This window comes from Typopeltis vanoorti, chromosome 3, assembly GCF_054136105.1.
Source record: "Typopeltis vanoorti isolate ZY-2024b chromosome 3, IOZ_Tvanoo_1.0, whole genome shotgun sequence".
Classification (NCBI taxonomy): domain Eukaryota; kingdom Metazoa; phylum Arthropoda; class Arachnida; order Uropygi; family Thelyphonidae; genus Typopeltis; species Typopeltis vanoorti.
This window is the reverse complement of record NC_143551.1, coordinates 131,872,847-131,890,152: the sequence shown is the minus strand read 5'-3', so window position 1 is coordinate 131,890,152 and position 17,306 is coordinate 131,872,847. Positions and strand designations below refer to the sequence as shown.

The window sequence follows — 17,306 nt, the reverse complement described above, 5'->3', positions numbered from 1 at the left end:
TAAACACTCTCTTCTTCGCTGACGACCAAATAATAATTACAAATTCTGAAGATAAACTACAGAAAGCTATTTTAGATCTAAACAAGATATCCAAAGATTATGGTATGATAATATCAACAGAAACAACAAAAACTATGGACTTTAAAGGACAAGATCCAGCAAGAACTAAAAGAGTAATAGATAGCAAGATCTTAGAACAGGTGAATTCATTTAACTACCTAGGATGTACGATCACATATGAAGATGAAAACGATATAAACATAAAAATTGCAAAATATTTAAAAATAACAGGTGTAATTAACTCTATATTTAAACCAAACCTAGTTCAAAAACAAACCAGACTAAAAGTATATACAATACATTAGCCCTACCAGTCTTAATGTATGGAAGCGAAATCTGAACAATGAAACAAAAAGACAAACAAAGATTAACAACAGCAGAAATGAAGTTTATGAGAAAAACTGCAAAGTATACCCTATTTGATCACAAAAGAAATGAAGAAATTATGAAAGAATTAAACCAAGAACCAGTAATAGAAAAAATTAAAAAATATAAACATAAATGGATGGAATACGTTCAAAGAATGAAAACAGAAAGATTACCAAAACAAGCCTTAAAGTTCAAGCCATTAGGAAAAAGAAAACCGGGACGCCCTCTTAAACGATGGCTTCTAAGGCCGGAACAGGCCATGCTTGGTGTAAATCCTTGATACGCATGATGATGAGGAAAAAACTAGAAACTCTCGTTCGATCAAGATTCTATTTTACATCCGACCAACTCTTAACTATATATATAGTAAAACCCCATTTTTACACTTTTTAGGGGACTGATGGAAAAAAGTACAGATAGCAGGAAATGTAAAAAAGCATTAAAAAAAGGCTAAAAGATGAGTTACTGCTATTATGTGAGTCTACATACTAGATTACAAAATTTAATAACTGAAAATAAATGAATTTACAATGTACTTACATTTATCTATTTTAAAAAAATCTTTAATTGTTGTTTTTGCTTTTCGTTTTTTTTTTTTTTTTTTTTTTGACTTAGCGCCAGATTGCTTTGCATTGAGTTCAATGCTTGACTTGTTTCTTTACTATCGTGTTCAAAGTGGACACGGAGAGTCCAAGATCTTATGCTAAAGGCACACGTGTTCCGGCATGCCAATTTACACGTCGCAGAATTGCCATCTTTTCTTCTACCGAAATACATTTTCTGTCTTTTTTTCTCCATGTTACTAACATGGATAATCCACCATCGCAACTTGAAAGCAACTTTCACACGCTAAATTACGTTGCAGAAATTCTGCAATATCAATTCGTACTGTGATTGAAAAATCACGTTATCGCTCATCACTAGAGTACTGTTGCATGCGCGCAAGTCACTGTTGTGGCGGAAACGAAACTACAGCCGAAAGCAACGCCACCTGAGAACAGAAATGCGCAAATTTCCGCTGAAATCGATTCGAAAATCGGTATTGCCACCGAGAAAAAAAACGCAAATCACGGGAAATAACGTCCACATCAAGTTGTTAATGGCGGGAAAACAATACATCGTGAGAACAGGCCTTAAGACGGGACCAACACAAAATGATGTAATTGGCAGGAAAACGTAAATTGCGGGAACGTAAAAGCGGGGTTTTACTGTATATATATATATATTATATAAAATCCCAAATCCGTCAATGCAGAGAAAAAAATAAAAATAATAAAATACGCTATAAAAAATAACATAAAAATAATAAAAAAAATCAATATCTTCTATTTTAGTCCTCACCTGCACACAAACACACACACGGCACTAATATGCTTATAGGTCTTTCGACCTCTTGTGTATGAGATCTCAGTGGAAGTGGCATGTGATGTCTATGTCAATAGACCGCCCGAAGGAAGAGCGTCGCAAGTTCTATTCTAGTCGCCGACAAGAGGAACTTTTGCTAAGCCTATTTTCGACTGTTTCCCGAGTTAGTCGGTCTCTAGTACGGGTAAACGGTTTTTTCTCCCCTCTGAGAACTTGGAACACACGTAAATCGGCCATCAAAACACACACAATTTACAGACAAAAAATACTGTTGGTGTGATGGGCGGTAGATGGTGATGATTTTAATTACGTGTAGTTGGAGAATTAAGTAGTAAGGAAGACGGTGAGATGTGTTGTGGAGTGGTAGAGTACCTTTCCGCAATGAGTCCTTGGAATCTTTGGAGATGTCACGTAATAATAATAATAATAATAATAATGGTAACCTATTTCTTAATCCTCGTCAGTACTTTTTCATCAACAAGCAAACCAGGAAATTGTTGCGAAGTTAGTACACTGTTCTTATTCTGTGTGGTTTTAGAAGAATGCCCAGTCAATCCGTCACGACTTTAATGTTGGTAAGGAATATGATGTCTGGTTGAGTAACCAAATTAGTGAATATTCATTTCTAAGTTTGTATGACACTATGCTCCACAAAGTAAGAACCGGCTTCCCTTATCATATGAAATTATTTCTACTGCTAATGTATATAGATTTTAAAAATGGACTATTTCAAATTTTCTTATGGGAACAAAATCAGTCAACATTTTAACATAGCAGAGAACCTGCAGAGTTTATAGCACACTGGTGAGGTTATTGGAAAAAGTTTTGGAAGCAAAAGAAACCTGCTGGCATATTTTTCGAAGAATAGCGGATTGCAATTTGTTGGTGGGGGGGGGTCGGTTCATGTCGAAGGCTGTTTCATAAAATAGCGACAGATGGAATGAAAGAAAAAAGTGATTCGAATAGATGAATTTGTATTCATAAAATATAATACATGCTGGTTCCTTTGAGCAGCACACGTAAATTTAGCTGCAAAGAGGCCAACTATGAAATTGACTGAAGCGATTCATTGAGAGAAGGATTAGTCATCAGTTGCAAGGCATCAAATTTTTTTTTGGTGAAGTCCTTGTTGAATTGTCCCAAAAGTTCTCACTTTTGGAACAGTAGTCTTAGGTTTGGCGGATGTGAAATTTTCACAATTTTCACAGAGTTTAGCTGATTGTTTGAAAAGTAGTGTCTTGAGGAAAAAAATGCCAAGTTTGTTAAAGTCTGTGAAAATGACATGTTTTGGTAAGGAAAGGTTGTAGGTAAATGTCAGATTTGATCTCCTACCTGGTGATATGCATTCGAAGCGAAGGAAGATAAACTGAGATCATTTTTGTGCAAAAAAAAATAGTGATAATATGATGTGTTGGCAGCAGTGAAGTTGACATTATTCTCACTCTAATAGAGAACAGGACATTGTTTTAGGCACTATCTGTAGACGTTCTTCAGGCTTGTGGTGTCTGGATGAAAGGTTTTTAAAATGAGTAAGAGGAACTGATTTTAATATAATTAGCTATACTTTATTAGATTATTGGTCAGTGAAAAATCTTATATATAACAGAGGAAGCCCTGCAAACCTCCTCTTGTGGTGGGATGGATACAAAGTGAGGGAGCTATTTATAATGATGTGCCATGATAAACCAGAGGATAAAACTGATCCACTGTCGAATAACAGAGAGGAAAGAGAAGAATAGCAATTGTGATGAAATACTAATTTCATCAATGGCTGTTTCAAAATGCTTCATATCTATACATACTACTAATTTCTGAGAAATCAATAATTTCTGCATAGGCATGTGCAGCGACGGACCAAGATAATTTAGCGCCCCGGGCAGAACCGTTGCTCAGAAAGTACTTAAGTACTTTCTGAGCAACAGCATTTTCAATGGATAACAAGACAATAATTTAATCTCTCACTCTCCATTGTCGATTGCAAATATGTTTTAATAAGTTTTATTTTGCTAAAACTTCTTTCAGCTGTTGCTACCGTTATAGGAATTGTCAGCAAAATTCTCAATTCGACCCACGTATTTGGAACTATATTCTACAAATTGCTTGTTTTTAAAAATTGTAAAGTTTCTAACGGCGAATTGATATTTAACGGAAGTAAACTGTCATTTTTGAATTTGAAATTTGCGAATTATTATTTTCAGTTTTGAAAGGAGTGCAGGTTCTAAGGTCCTGGTGCCGGCTTTAGTTTTTGGCTACCCCTACGTTTCGTGCCCCGGGAGGATGCCCCGTCAGTTCGCCCCTTAATCCGACACTGGATATGTAAACTACTGATTGCCAATAACAATCCTCTTCAATTCGCTGCGCATAGTTTGGTGAGCTATAGATTGGGAACATCCTTTATTTAATGCTTCGGTCAAATGTCACAAAGGAAGTTCCGTTTATTCGTACAAGTCTTCTCAGACGACTATCTCTTTCCTGACTGTCTTAGAAGAACAGTTACACCTCTTAGGCAAGCAGTGTGGGTATTTTTCTGCTGATTACACACCCTGGATATCTCACCTTTTGAAATATCCATCAGCTCTGCTGTTTTCAAAATCATGGTTCCAGCAGACAGGCACTCAAAATAAGTCCTTTATCAAACTCCGAAAGGTCATTCCCCCCCTCCCTATTGTGATCAATTAAATAGTTGCCTAGAACACGTGGCAACGCACTTGATGTACTATAGTTGTATCCTTTATCCATTTCTAATTCTTAGAGTATGTGCACTCAAAATGGATTTTAAGTTGAGATTCTCCCCTCACAATTCATTTCTTGAAGAATTATAGAGAAACTCAGCATTCGCTGTACCTATATGATCTCAAAACATATTAAAATTCATTTCTTGGTGCAAACCGCACACAATAATAGTCAATAATAAGCTAATATTTAGATCTCTCTCGAGATGGCGGTAGTTGCCTGTCGTACTTTCTCTCTTCCGAAAGCCTTGGTTCATCCATAGCTTGAGCTCACTATCACTGAAGTTAAAAGAGGATGGCGACTTTCTGACCATCTGTCTTCAAAAAGGTTAGTTATGGCCAAGGAGTTCCGTCCACTCTCTTTAGTAGAATAAGAGTTGTCAGAAAGAGAGAGAGAGAGAGAGAGAAGAAAATAATAGAAAGCTCATATGAACGAGAACAGACGATTTCCTTCAACATGAGTCGATGCCCTTTCTGTGGAGAAGTTTCTTATAGGGCAACCTCTAATATCTGATTAGATACGTTGAAATAATGACTTCCTAAAACAACTGCAGATCATTAACAAAATTCTGTTTGTGGAATAAAAACCTGCAGTCCAATGAATGGTACATTTCTTTTGATTATAAAGTGTTGCCAGAATCCCATCTAGGATCCTAAGAGATGATGAATTCTTATAGGGATTTTTATAAGGAAACCAGCATTGCGTCGCGTCATCTTTGTATCAAGTACTATAAGTTATTGTAACTCTTATTTATTAGAGTTAGTCGCTGTTGTCCGATGAATGGCACAGTTATTTTGCTTAGAAAGTGTTGTGTCAGGATCCAATCTAGGATCCAAAGAGAAAAGGGATTTTTAAGGACTTTTTCGGTGTGTTACGTCAGGATTCCATCTAGGATCCTAAGAAATGAGAAATTTTATAAGGACTTTTCTAGTGAAAATAAGTTAATAGGTCTCATATAGAGATACAAAGTCGTCCCTGTAATGGTATACAACCACCACCTAGATTCAAATTCAAGCTGAAGAATGAGTCGTTTTAGGGCTTTTTTCCGCTGAAACTGATTAAGCCAGAAAATCCATCTGTCTCAAAAAGACAGTGATGGATTTTCTTTTCCTTGAGACAAAACAGGTAATGAACGTTCAATTGGCAGACATAATACACTCATCTAAAGAACTTTTTTTTTTAGTGTTGTTATTGTACTGCAGATTGATAAGAAAGATATGACGTAGTTCATTTTTTATTTGACATCTATTGGGTTCGATTGCTAAAAATAGCACTAAACTTTTCTCTTTTGTGTCCCTTTTCTCTTACACAATGCTTTTAATGCTGTTTAAATTGTAATGGAATTACATTATTTCCACAGTTTTAAACATTTTATTTTCATTCTTAATAATTATCCTAATCTTTGATCTTTAAAGTGTGTTTAATTTTGCCTTCAGTATTAAGCTTTTACTGAACTGAATTAATTCAGTATTAAACTGAATGTCCTATGCCGTAAATAGGTCGTCCTCAATGGAGATGAATAATAATAATAATAATAATAATAATCCCCGCGGTTAGCCTAGTGGCTGTACGCTTCGCAACCATATATTTCGATTGTTTTTATCTTTCTTAAAGGAGATCTAATCTCCTTCATACCCGTGCATCGTAAATTTTTTTGTTTATTTACATGGTCTAATTAACGACAAAGGAACAATAACATGATAAACTATTACTGGGGAAGGAGTATCCTAGGTTCGATTCCCGTGAGGAAACTGAAGGATCTTCCTCAGCCATAGCCAAGTTAGCCGGTCTTGGGCGTGGATAGTAGGGTTTTTTCCCAGTTTATCCTGGGGTTTTTCATCCGGCAAAGCAGGCAAACTGGCCTTGAGAACTCAACACTACAGGACATAGGACACACTGGGGCATAGGGCTGACCACCTTATCCTGTGAACGGCTTGAGGTCCGATGATTAATAAATCCTCGAACCGCAAGGTAAAAGAAGGAAAGGAAGATGAGATGAGGTAATAAAATATTCGCATTGTTTGATGTGAATTCGATTCAGTGAAAAAATCTACATAAGAAATTTGAAAGGAATACATTTGCTGAATGAAAAAAAAAAAACCGCATGTCAAAAATTAGAGAATAAAAAAGTGGGGTATATAAGTCAGGATTTTCCTAAGGCCTAACTTTTTTTTTATTAATTATTTGTGATATTTTTTACCGATATGCTATCAAAAAAAAAATAAAAAAAAAACGAAGGCAGTAAAATCATGAAATTCGCCAAAACTGCATTGGTGACTCGCCATCTTTAATACTAATCAGCAGTTTTTCGATTGTTTTTATCTTTCTTAAGGGGGATCTAGGCTCCTTTATACCCGTGCATCGTAATTTTTTTTGTTTATTTACGTGGCCTGATTAACGACAAAGTAATTTTTAAGAAAAATTAGTTTCATTTCACTGTCAGTAATATTTGCATATGGAAGTACAAAATTCACTCGAGAAGTATCATTGTCTGTCACTCATTGCAGTTTATGGATTTCTTTTTCATAAGTCCGATTGTTCCAATGTTCTCTGTGTTTTCTGAATCTCCTCTGAATGACTTTGGCGGCATTTTCTTTCTGTTTCCTTTCCAAAGTGGTGGTTACTATTTCTGCTTGACTTCTGTTAGGGAACGTTTTTCGAAAGCGCTGGTCCATCTGCTCTTGCAGAGTTCGAAATTCTTCCGTGTCTTCGACATCTCCTAGTACTAAATTGACAAGAGCGTGAAGGATGTCCAAGCAATGAATACGGTCGCCTTTAGAGATAGGAAGATTCATTGCAACTATTGCTGGAATGTTTGGTTTGGGTATTCCAAGAGGAGGGTCCAAACTAGCAATAAAATCCGAAAGTTGAGTGAAAGTTATGAACTGTGTTGCGTGTGGATCGTAACGTGACCACACTACGTAGAACATTTCGATATCTTCTTCAGAAATTCCAGTTTCTTCTTCCTTATTGGCCTGGTTTAAATTTTCTAAAATGACAGCTATATACATGTTGATTATAACCATGAAGTTGATAATGATGAAGCTCACAAAGAAGAGAATGGCTACAGATGATTGACCACAGTTCCCATTGGGCAACCCTTGATAATCGGGATCACAGCTGGGAGGTTGCACCATTAAGGAATCTAAAACATCATTCCAGCCAGCAGATGTGCTCAACCTGAAGAGCAATACCATACTATGCGGGAACGTCTGAAAGTTCACAACCTCATTAATGCTGCCGTTGTGAATAACGTTTCCAAACAAAGACATGCCGATTATTGAGTACACGAACATCACTAGAAACAGCAGCGCTCCGATGTTGAATAATGCAGGAAGGGAGATTACGAGTGCGAACAAGAGTTTCCGAATTCCTTTTGCTGCTTTAATCAGGCGCAGTACTCTTCCTAATCTTACAAGACGAATGACTCGAAGTAGAGTTGGACTAATCACAAGCTTTTCCAATGCTTCTTCGAAAACAATCCCTATAGGAAGAAATCATAATTTATAAGTCACAACAATATGATAATGAAAATTCACACATATAGTAACAGAAAAGATATCTATCTAAGAGATTTTAGTTTAATTTTTCTTGAGTATAATAGGTTTTTTTTTTGGGGGGGGGGGGAATTAAGCAGAGATTATTCGCTTGAAGGAAGATAACTTACTACATCATGATAACCTGCAAGCCTTGTTTTGCGATTCTAGCCTATTCCAAGTACGAAGTTGTGGCTTTCCCATGTAATGGGATTGTTCTTATTTTAAGAAAGCCCTCGCTATTTGTAATCAAGAAGAGCTAGCTTATTGATTAAAAGTTGTTATGATCAGAGGCGGACTGGGTCTAAAAATATTGGTTGCCAGGAGACAAAGGGGGGGGGGCACCCAAACAATAAGGCTATCATTTAATTTTTATAAGAAATAAATAAAATTTTCAAAAAATACAATTACAGTGTACATATATTGTACATATTACTGGCAGTATACAGTAGATATTAAATGTAAATACAGATTGTTATAATTGAATTTTTAAATTATTTTTTTTTTAAATTTTAAATAAATGGCGGATATTTTTAAATAGTTTGCTTGTACTGAGCATTTTACACATTAACAGGTAGTTCAAAAGCATATTTCATGAAGTCCACTATATTAACCACCTTACCGGCCGTTGTGGATCAAATACGCATCCGCATACGCTTCGTATCCATCATATATTTCATTGTTACAACAATGGTATTACAATTTTAATAAGCACTTCGCATCCATGATAAAGTGAACGTCTATAGACGTCTTGGCCGGTAGCGTGGTTAAGAGCAATCGTTCGAATTCACTAATTGATTGTGCGAATCTGTCAATAATTGCTTCTGCATCCAATTCATCTAACAATTCCTTTTCAATGGAATGATTCCAAATATGATTCCAAATTCTCCTCAGACAGTGAATTTCTTAGCCTTGTCTTTATGATCTTCAGCTTTGAAAATGTCCTCTCACATTGGACTTGAGTAACTGATAGTGTGCAGATGACTTTATAAAGTTCATAAAGGTCTTCGCACTTGTCATGAAGTCTGTCATGAAGCCAGCTAAGCTTCATTGCAGTCGCAATATTAAAGACCGAGCCTATATAACGTATGCGTCGGCCTCACATAACCCGAATCAGGATTATATTTTTCAGAGTTATTTATTATATTCTTAAATATAAAGTATCCTCGAAAAATGATTTCATTAAATTTTTTTATTAAAATAGTAATACAACGTAAATTTTAGTTGCATACAGAAATAATATTGGAACTTTTATTATATTTTCAAGCTACTAAAATTTTATTAACATTTTAGGGTGACAACAGAAGAAGAAAATAATTGACTTATTGAGTTATGAGGGCAATATCGTCCAGAGCCCATAAAATATAACATCATACATGTTACTACGAGTTGCCCCTGTCATGAAAGGTTTTCTTATGCTTGGATCCGCCAAAACTTTTATAATTTCTATATTCGGCACGAAACTCGTGAGTTTCTATATTCGGCTTTGAAATAATGTTGGATTCAATATCCACTTATTTGAATAATATTGTCTAATATTTAAGGGGGACCCTTTGCCATCGGACTAGCTGACACCCTGGCGCCAGTCTGCCACTGGTTATGTTGTTTAACTGCAGGGGCAGTGCTCTCGGTCAAAATTCTCTCCTTCGAAATCTGTAACATCTGGAGTAGAAGTAACATTATGTGTTTTTTAAAAGGTATGATTAACGTTTCATGGTATCCTCTTGGCTAAGAAAACTAAATGCATATTTAAAAAAAAGGAAAAAAAAAAGAAAAAAAATAGAATCATTTTGAATAGTTTTAAAACATTTTCAAAGAATTCTCCACTAAAATAATTAGGATATGTGAGGTGCGGGAATATCCCGAAAACACCACTTTATTCTATACTAATCGACAAACTTTCCTCAGAAAATATAATATATAACCTGAGAGAAATGAGTCATGGTTCCCTTTCTCGTAGTCAGGTGCGTTTAAGAATGGAACCAATGGAATCCATTGGTTCCATTCTTAAATTGGATGAAGAAATGGATTGGAGAAAATTAACTGGTAAGAAGGATTCTTCGACTGCATATTCGGTAATCGTTTTATGTAATAAAAAGTATTTCATAATGATAGGTATTTATTTATTTATGTTGTTATTGCTTGTTTTCAAGTGAAGAATTCTAAAAGAGCTTTATACGTGTAGGTAAATCCTCCATTTCTGAGGTTTGTTGTAAAACGGTATATTAAATATTCTCTTCGACTTGGTTTCGCAAAAATAATGTCTTAAAATAACTGTTCTGCACCTAATTATTCTTAATATTTGGTCATCGCAGATTTAAATCATTTTCAACAAACTGTAATTTTAAAATTATGAACATATTGTGATTTTTAACTTATGCTAAATTTTTTTCAGCGTTACTTAGGATAAACTGGTTTCTATTACTTTCTTCTTTTACGAGAAAACAAAAATTCACATGAATTTCTATGACTAACTACAATTTGATCAACTTTAGTTTAACAAAATACCAAACGACATCATCTTCCTCCTGTGCAGCCTACCTGCTATTGATGGTATCAGAACGCTGAAGTCAAATACATTCCAAGGGACTGTGAAATAGAAATAGCGCAGTCCTGTTATTTTAACTAAGGCTTCAAGAGTGAAAAGTGAAGTAAATATCATATTCAGAATTTCCAGAACCACACGAACTTCTTCTGGCTGATGGTAATGTTCAAACATCATCACTATCATGTTAGCGACAATTAAGAAAAACACAATCATTTCAAATCTAAAAGAAAAGAAAGTAGTTTCAGTCAATTTCTAGTGTGTAATCGACATCAGGAAACATTTTCATCTATGATTTACGAATAAATCAACATTTGAAGATCTAAATGAAATCATTAAGGCTATAAAAAAAAGGAAGTGTGTTAAAAATATACCAATATCATATCGGTGCAACTGGCTCTGGATGTTACAAAAAAATATGCAGTCAGCTGCAATCAATTAATTTATGCAATCAATTAATTTTTAGTCAAAATTAATATAACCGATTCCATTATTTATTATCTAACAAAAATTACAATTTGTAAACAGAAAAAGAATTCTATAAAATTATATTTGTTTCAATAACAATTTAAGGCAATGATACCAATGGCGTAACAAAAATGACTGAAAATGAATCCAAAGTTCTAAACACTATTAATTAAATTATCATGATTAGAACACTAAATATATTTAAATTATCAATAAAAGTCACAGCTGGAGAATGAGAGAGCTTCCATGACAGCAAAAGAATAAAGAGGAATATTCCAAGATAGTAAAGGAGTTGCCACGAGGTTTATATGAAGGGAAAATGCAAGTGAGAATCAGTTTCAAGCGAAGCGCGCTCATTGCCAATCACGCGATATCGCGTGATGCGAGCTCTCACCGGTCGGTCGATCACGCGTTATCGCGTGGACACCGCTATCAAGTAAAAAAATTTGGCTACCACACGAAATTCCAATTTTCAGCTTGGCAATGAACGTGTTAAATGATGAATAAAATTATCATTCCAACAGTCAAGAAATACTTAATTTCATTCCATAGTATTTTTTATTAAAATAAATTGTTATGATAAAAATAATTAGAATCTTTTTCATTCATTTGATGTTTTTATTTCATAAATTCAAATATTCGAAAAATAGGTAATTTCATATAAAATGAATTTATGCATGACCAAATAGCACGATTTCAAGATTCGTGACAACTCTGAAACGCATTCTGTCGTGTAAGTCGAAATTATGCTATTACAAATATCATTATCCTTTCTTATCTCACCAATTTTCGTGATTACTACATGTTATCTTAATTCTACACAATTTATGATTTGAATTTTGATATGATTGGCTATAGTTAACGTACTATGATTTTGTAGAATTTCTTATAATTTAATTTAAATTTGATATACCAAAATATCAATTGTTCTCTACAATGAAACTCTGTCAATAGATTTTATTAAAGATCTCAAAGACCAGATTTCATCAAAATCCGCTTATCAGTAACTTTTCAAATAAAAATACGAATTAATGAGAGGATATGCTGCATTGCAGGGAAGCTCAACCTAAATGTATTGCCTAACATATATTGGTATCGACGGTTGGCCAATGGGTTAAATGATCCGGAAACCCTATTCTGGAGACCAAACATGAAATTTTTCAAGCCACCTCAGGCCTCTAGTAAACGGGGGAGGGGATCTCACATTAGTGATGAAATTCATCTACCCCATCTCTTCTCCCAAAGTTCATAAACATATATGTTCGCTCGTGTCCCTATTGGCTGGAGAGAAGGGTGACGCTGTCTACTCGCCCAACTAGACAGGGTAGGAACTATTATTTTAGGCTTGATGCTTCACTGAATAACGAATGGAAATAACAAAACGGGCAAATTTCTACAGAATTTTGTTCGTTTTGTCCGTTTCTCCTTTTAACACTTTCATTGCCAAGCTGAAAATTGGAATTTCGTGTGGTGGCCAAATTTTTTATATTTTTTTTATTTAGTTAACGACCTCCATGCGATAACGCGTGATCGGCCGTTTGGTGAGAACTCGCATCGCGCGATATCGCGTGATTGGCAATGAACGTGTTAAACTAGAAAGGACTTTTAAGAAATCTTCATCTGGTTGACTTCAGAGATAGACGAAACGGCCAGCGAGACCTGGTTTACAGTAATAATGCTAATAACATTATGTTAACGTGTTGCCACAGGAATGCACCAAAACTTGACACTAGAAAAGCCTCTTTTCAGCATCGTAACATTACATTCAAGTCATTAATATTAATAAATGTGTTTTCTACATCACTTTTGTTGTTGCTAATTTTGGATAACTTTACTTGGGAACTGAACTTATGAATTCTTCTTATCTTTTGTAGCCAATAGGCATTGTTTTCCACCGCTACCATCATTAATGATTAAATCAGCAGTGTTGATCAGCCTCACGTTAGTAGATTCACTGTAAGTCAGTGAGTAAGTCAACAGACATTTGTCAACAACTAAAAGTTGACTGGTAAGTTTAAGTAGAGCGTGAACTATCAAGTCTCTCAAAACTTGCTGCTACTGACCGTTACTGTTCCGTTTCCATCTGTGATACTTAAACTGAATTCCAAACAAAGACATTTGTAGCGATAGCTACTCGCCCAACTAGACAGAGCTGGAACTATTATTTTAGGCTTGATGCTTCACTGAATAACGAATAGAAATAACAAAACGGACAAAATTCTACAGAATTTTGAGTAGTTACCATATCCCTAAGTTGGTAGTTACCAACCAACTGGTTGTGGGTTCGAACTAGCCGTGAGCACGGTGATTGTCTTTAGATGAGGAAATCATAAACTTGAGAGAGCTTCTAAAAGAAGGATTTCCAGATTATGTAAAAAAAAATAAATAATAGAATATCAAAAATAGAATAGAAAATAAAATATAACAAAATCCCTTATCCCACACAAAGGGGTATAAATGTACTAAAACTTTAGAACTTCTCGTAGATGGAAATTACATAAAATCTAACCATCAGTACGTTTACATATACAGTATACACATATTATAAATTTTATTTTTCGTGGAAGCACTGCAAGTCACTAATACACATTACCAACGAAGATGGGATAATCCATGCAGAATCTAGCTAATTGAGCAATGGAAATCAGAACGATGAAGAAATAAGACATGCCCTTCTAAATCTCACCAACGCGTTTTGGAGGATGCTTAGATGGCAATGCGCTAAAAGCGAAGTTTGGAGGCAGTATAATTACATGTGATTGCTACTCTTGATACGGATTAGATCAACTGGTTCACATAATTCATGGACTGATGCATCTCACTCGGCAACAAAGCTATGGTACTGATGACCTTTACAATTTCTGGCATGATAACGCTCCCCATCAGGAAGCAATCACGATGACTGAAGAGAATAATGCGGATAGAATGCCTGTAGGAAAAACTAGAAGGCAAATTTAGGTATGGCCAATATTGCTGTCTTGATCAGTGAAACTTAGTATTATCGCTTTAAACAGGGTTAAGCAAAAGACTATCAATGTTCTGCTGGAAATGCTTCCACACTCACCATTATTATTCATGTCAAAATTTCTTGAACAAAATACTGCATAGAAACTGGAATCCAATTTAATAATTTACTGACTAAAATTAAGATTTTACAAGCCAATGTTTTTATCTAGCTCAAGGTAGCAATATCAAAGGGGGAATTGTTGTGTCCCCCCTTTTACCGTCCTATAATTGTTAATATCTTTTACAAGTTTATTTTTATCTTGTTTGTAACAAATTTCTTATTATACGTGATATCACCCAAATGCAAGGTATCGAAGCTCTTGCTCCCCTTAGTGTCCTAAAACATTTATATTTTTAGCTGTGCCATTTAGAACATTTAGTTTATGAAAAGAATCAAAACAAGAAGCAATTTCTTAAATATGTTTAGCTGTGAAATAATTATGCAGTGGTGACCTTGAGCTCGCACCCCCCCCCCCGCGGCTAGATTCGTACGTTATTACAAGCGGTGCATTGAATGGCAATTTCAGACAACCGAGTTTTCAATGAGCAAAAGTTTATTATACACATAAGCACAATACAATACATTAAAATTCGTTAAAACTTAATTCAATACTAAGCTGAAGCAATACAAAGCAATACTAACAAAACACAAATGATAGGTTATAAAATTCTATGTGGGAAGGGCGATTATTATTATTATTATTATTGTTGTTCCGGGCAACTCCAAGGAGTCGACAGCCTCATCGAGGGAGGCCCTAACATCATGTCAAGAAAAACTATTCGACATTCACACAGTATCTATCATACCTTGCCTTGAACTCATTCATGGTCGTAGCACCCACAACAGACTCTGGAAGCTTATTCCACTCATTCACTACTCTAAAATTAAAAAACCTAGCTCTAACACCCTTGTCAACCACGTTCTTGCCCAGCTTCATTCATGGCCCTAGTCCTCCCACCACCAGTCATATTTTCAAAAATATCTTCTCCATCAATCTTATAGAAACCCTTCAGTAATTTGAATGTCTCAATCATATCACCCCTCCTTCGCCTATCAACCAATTTCTGCAACCCACAAATCTTCAACTTATTCTCATAAGGTTCATTCCACAGACCTGCTATCATCTTGGTCACTCGTCTCTGGATCCTCTCCACTTCCTCCCTATCACGAAGAAACCCTGGTGCCCATAACTGGGCACAGTAGTCCAGTGGGGTCTTATCAAGGCTCGATACAGAGGAACAACAACTTGTTTGTCTCTGCATGTTAAAGTATTTTTCAGAAGCCAAGTGATTTGGTGAGCTGTTTTAGTCACTTTTGCAATGTGCCCCATAAGCTTCAATTCCCTATCCACCAACACTCCCAAATCCCTGGCCTCATCCATCTCCTGGAGTATGGTTCCACCAATGCGATATACTGCTGCTATTCTTTTCACCGCAAAGTGCATAACCTTACACTTTGGCCCATTAAATTAACATCCATTTTTCCTAGCCTAGTCCTCCAAACTATCCAAATCATCCTGTAAAATTTTGACATCCTGTGCACTCACAATTGCTCTAACCCAACTTTGCATCATCAGCAAACAAGTGAACACTTCCTCTCAAATCCTTTCCTATATCATTGATGAACAAATTGAAAAGCAGTGGTCCAAGAACAGAGTCCTGTGGCACTCCACTAGTCACAAGCCGTCTTTTAGACTCCACTCCTGAATAAACCACTCTCTGTTATCTCTCCTTCAGCCACCCTCCTATCCATCTCACCAACCCTATATCTCTCCCCATCTGCTCCACTTTACTGATTAGGCTTCTATGTGGTATCCTATCAAAAGCCTTGTCAAGGTCCAGTAGTATTACTGTAAACCCAAGACCCCTATCCAGTTCAGCCGTCACTGTGTTATAAAACGTGAGCAAGTTACTGAGGCATGATCTACCCTTCACGAAACCATGTTGTCTCCCATACAATATCCCATTTTCATCTATCCAATCCAGTATTCTTTTCTTGACTAATTTCTCTAAGACCTTGACAATGATTCCTGATATGCTAATCGGTCGGTAATTTACAACAGCAGTCTTGGAACCACCTTTATGCAGTGGAACTATTTTCCCCTCTTTCCACCCCCCTCGGGACTAACCCAGACCCGAGACTCAAATTAAACAAAATGGTCAAGGGTACTGACACTTCTTTAGCTGCTTCTCGACCAACACGAGCAGGTATACCATCCAATCCCACAGATGTACTGACATTGAGGTTATGCAATAGACTACTCACCTCCACTTTATTCATCACAGTTCCCGTATAATCTACTGGTACATTCGTTTCTGCAATGTCACCACCTGGATGATATATTCTTGCAAAGTGCTCACTCAGTAACTCAACTATATCAACTGATTCAGTTACCTCCCTACCATCGGCATTATGCCGCCACAAAAGACTCCACACGTATGATAAAAGGATATCCTCCCAAATGTTAACAATAGCCTAAAACTTCTCATCTGTCTGAGCACAATATTATGATACAGTATTTAAATAAACACAATTAGTTTACACACGTTAACTCACGAGAGTAATATGGATTAACACTTTCATTGCCAAGCTGAAAATTGGAATTTCGTGTGGTGGCCAAATTTTTTTTATTTTTTATTTAGTTAGCCTGTGTAGCTCAGTGGATGTGGCGTTTGCACACCACGGCACTTGGCCGCACGAAGGAAGACTTGGTTTCGAGTCTAGTCGGCGACTAGAGGAAATTTTTCTAAGCCTTTTTTCGACCGGTTCCCGAGTTAGTCGATCTCTGGCACGGGCAAGCGGATTTTTCCTCCCGGAAACTCGGGTTTTTCGTCCTGTAAACTCAAGAAAATCGACCGTAGAACCCACATTATTTCAGACATTAAATATATTGTGTTAGGGTTAGGGACCACGAGATGGCGGCACATTTGAGCCGTCTCTCTTCACTGTGTACCGCTTAATTAGTGATAGCCTTGGGCCATATATCTCTGATTGGTACCAGTGGAGATTGAACTGCTCACTCACTATCCAAATGTTAGATAGGGCTAAATGGCCTCGCTACTTCCCGCATACGGGAATAAAAAAGGCGGCAGCTGATGGCAACGTTCACGCGATAACACGTGATCGACCGTTTGGTGAGAACTGGCACCGCGCGATATCGCGTGATTAGCAACGAACATGTTAAACAGTCCTATCGCTACAATAGTAACCACATTCAATTCTT

At 36.2% G+C, this 17,306-nt stretch overlaps 1 protein-coding gene across 1 annotated transcript in view; it reads right to left on the bottom strand.

Annotated features, from left to right (window-relative positions):
• Nucleotides 1–6,792: 6,792 nt before the first annotated feature.
• The window catches only part of LOC150108570 (sodium channel protein 1 brain-like), an 85,708-nt gene continuing 75,194 nt past the window's right edge, over nucleotides 6,793–17,306 (bottom strand). Inside the window, exons 25-26 of the mRNA XM_090416012.1 lie at nucleotides 10,605–10,831; nucleotides 6,793–8,011 (exon numbers count right to left, since the gene is read on the bottom strand). Of these exons, the coding sequence (XP_090272138.1) occupies nucleotides 7,026–8,011; nucleotides 10,605–10,831 (1,213 nt within the window). The 3' untranslated portion in view covers nucleotides 6,793–7,025. The remainder of the gene's footprint in view (nucleotides 8,012–10,604; nucleotides 10,832–17,306) is intronic.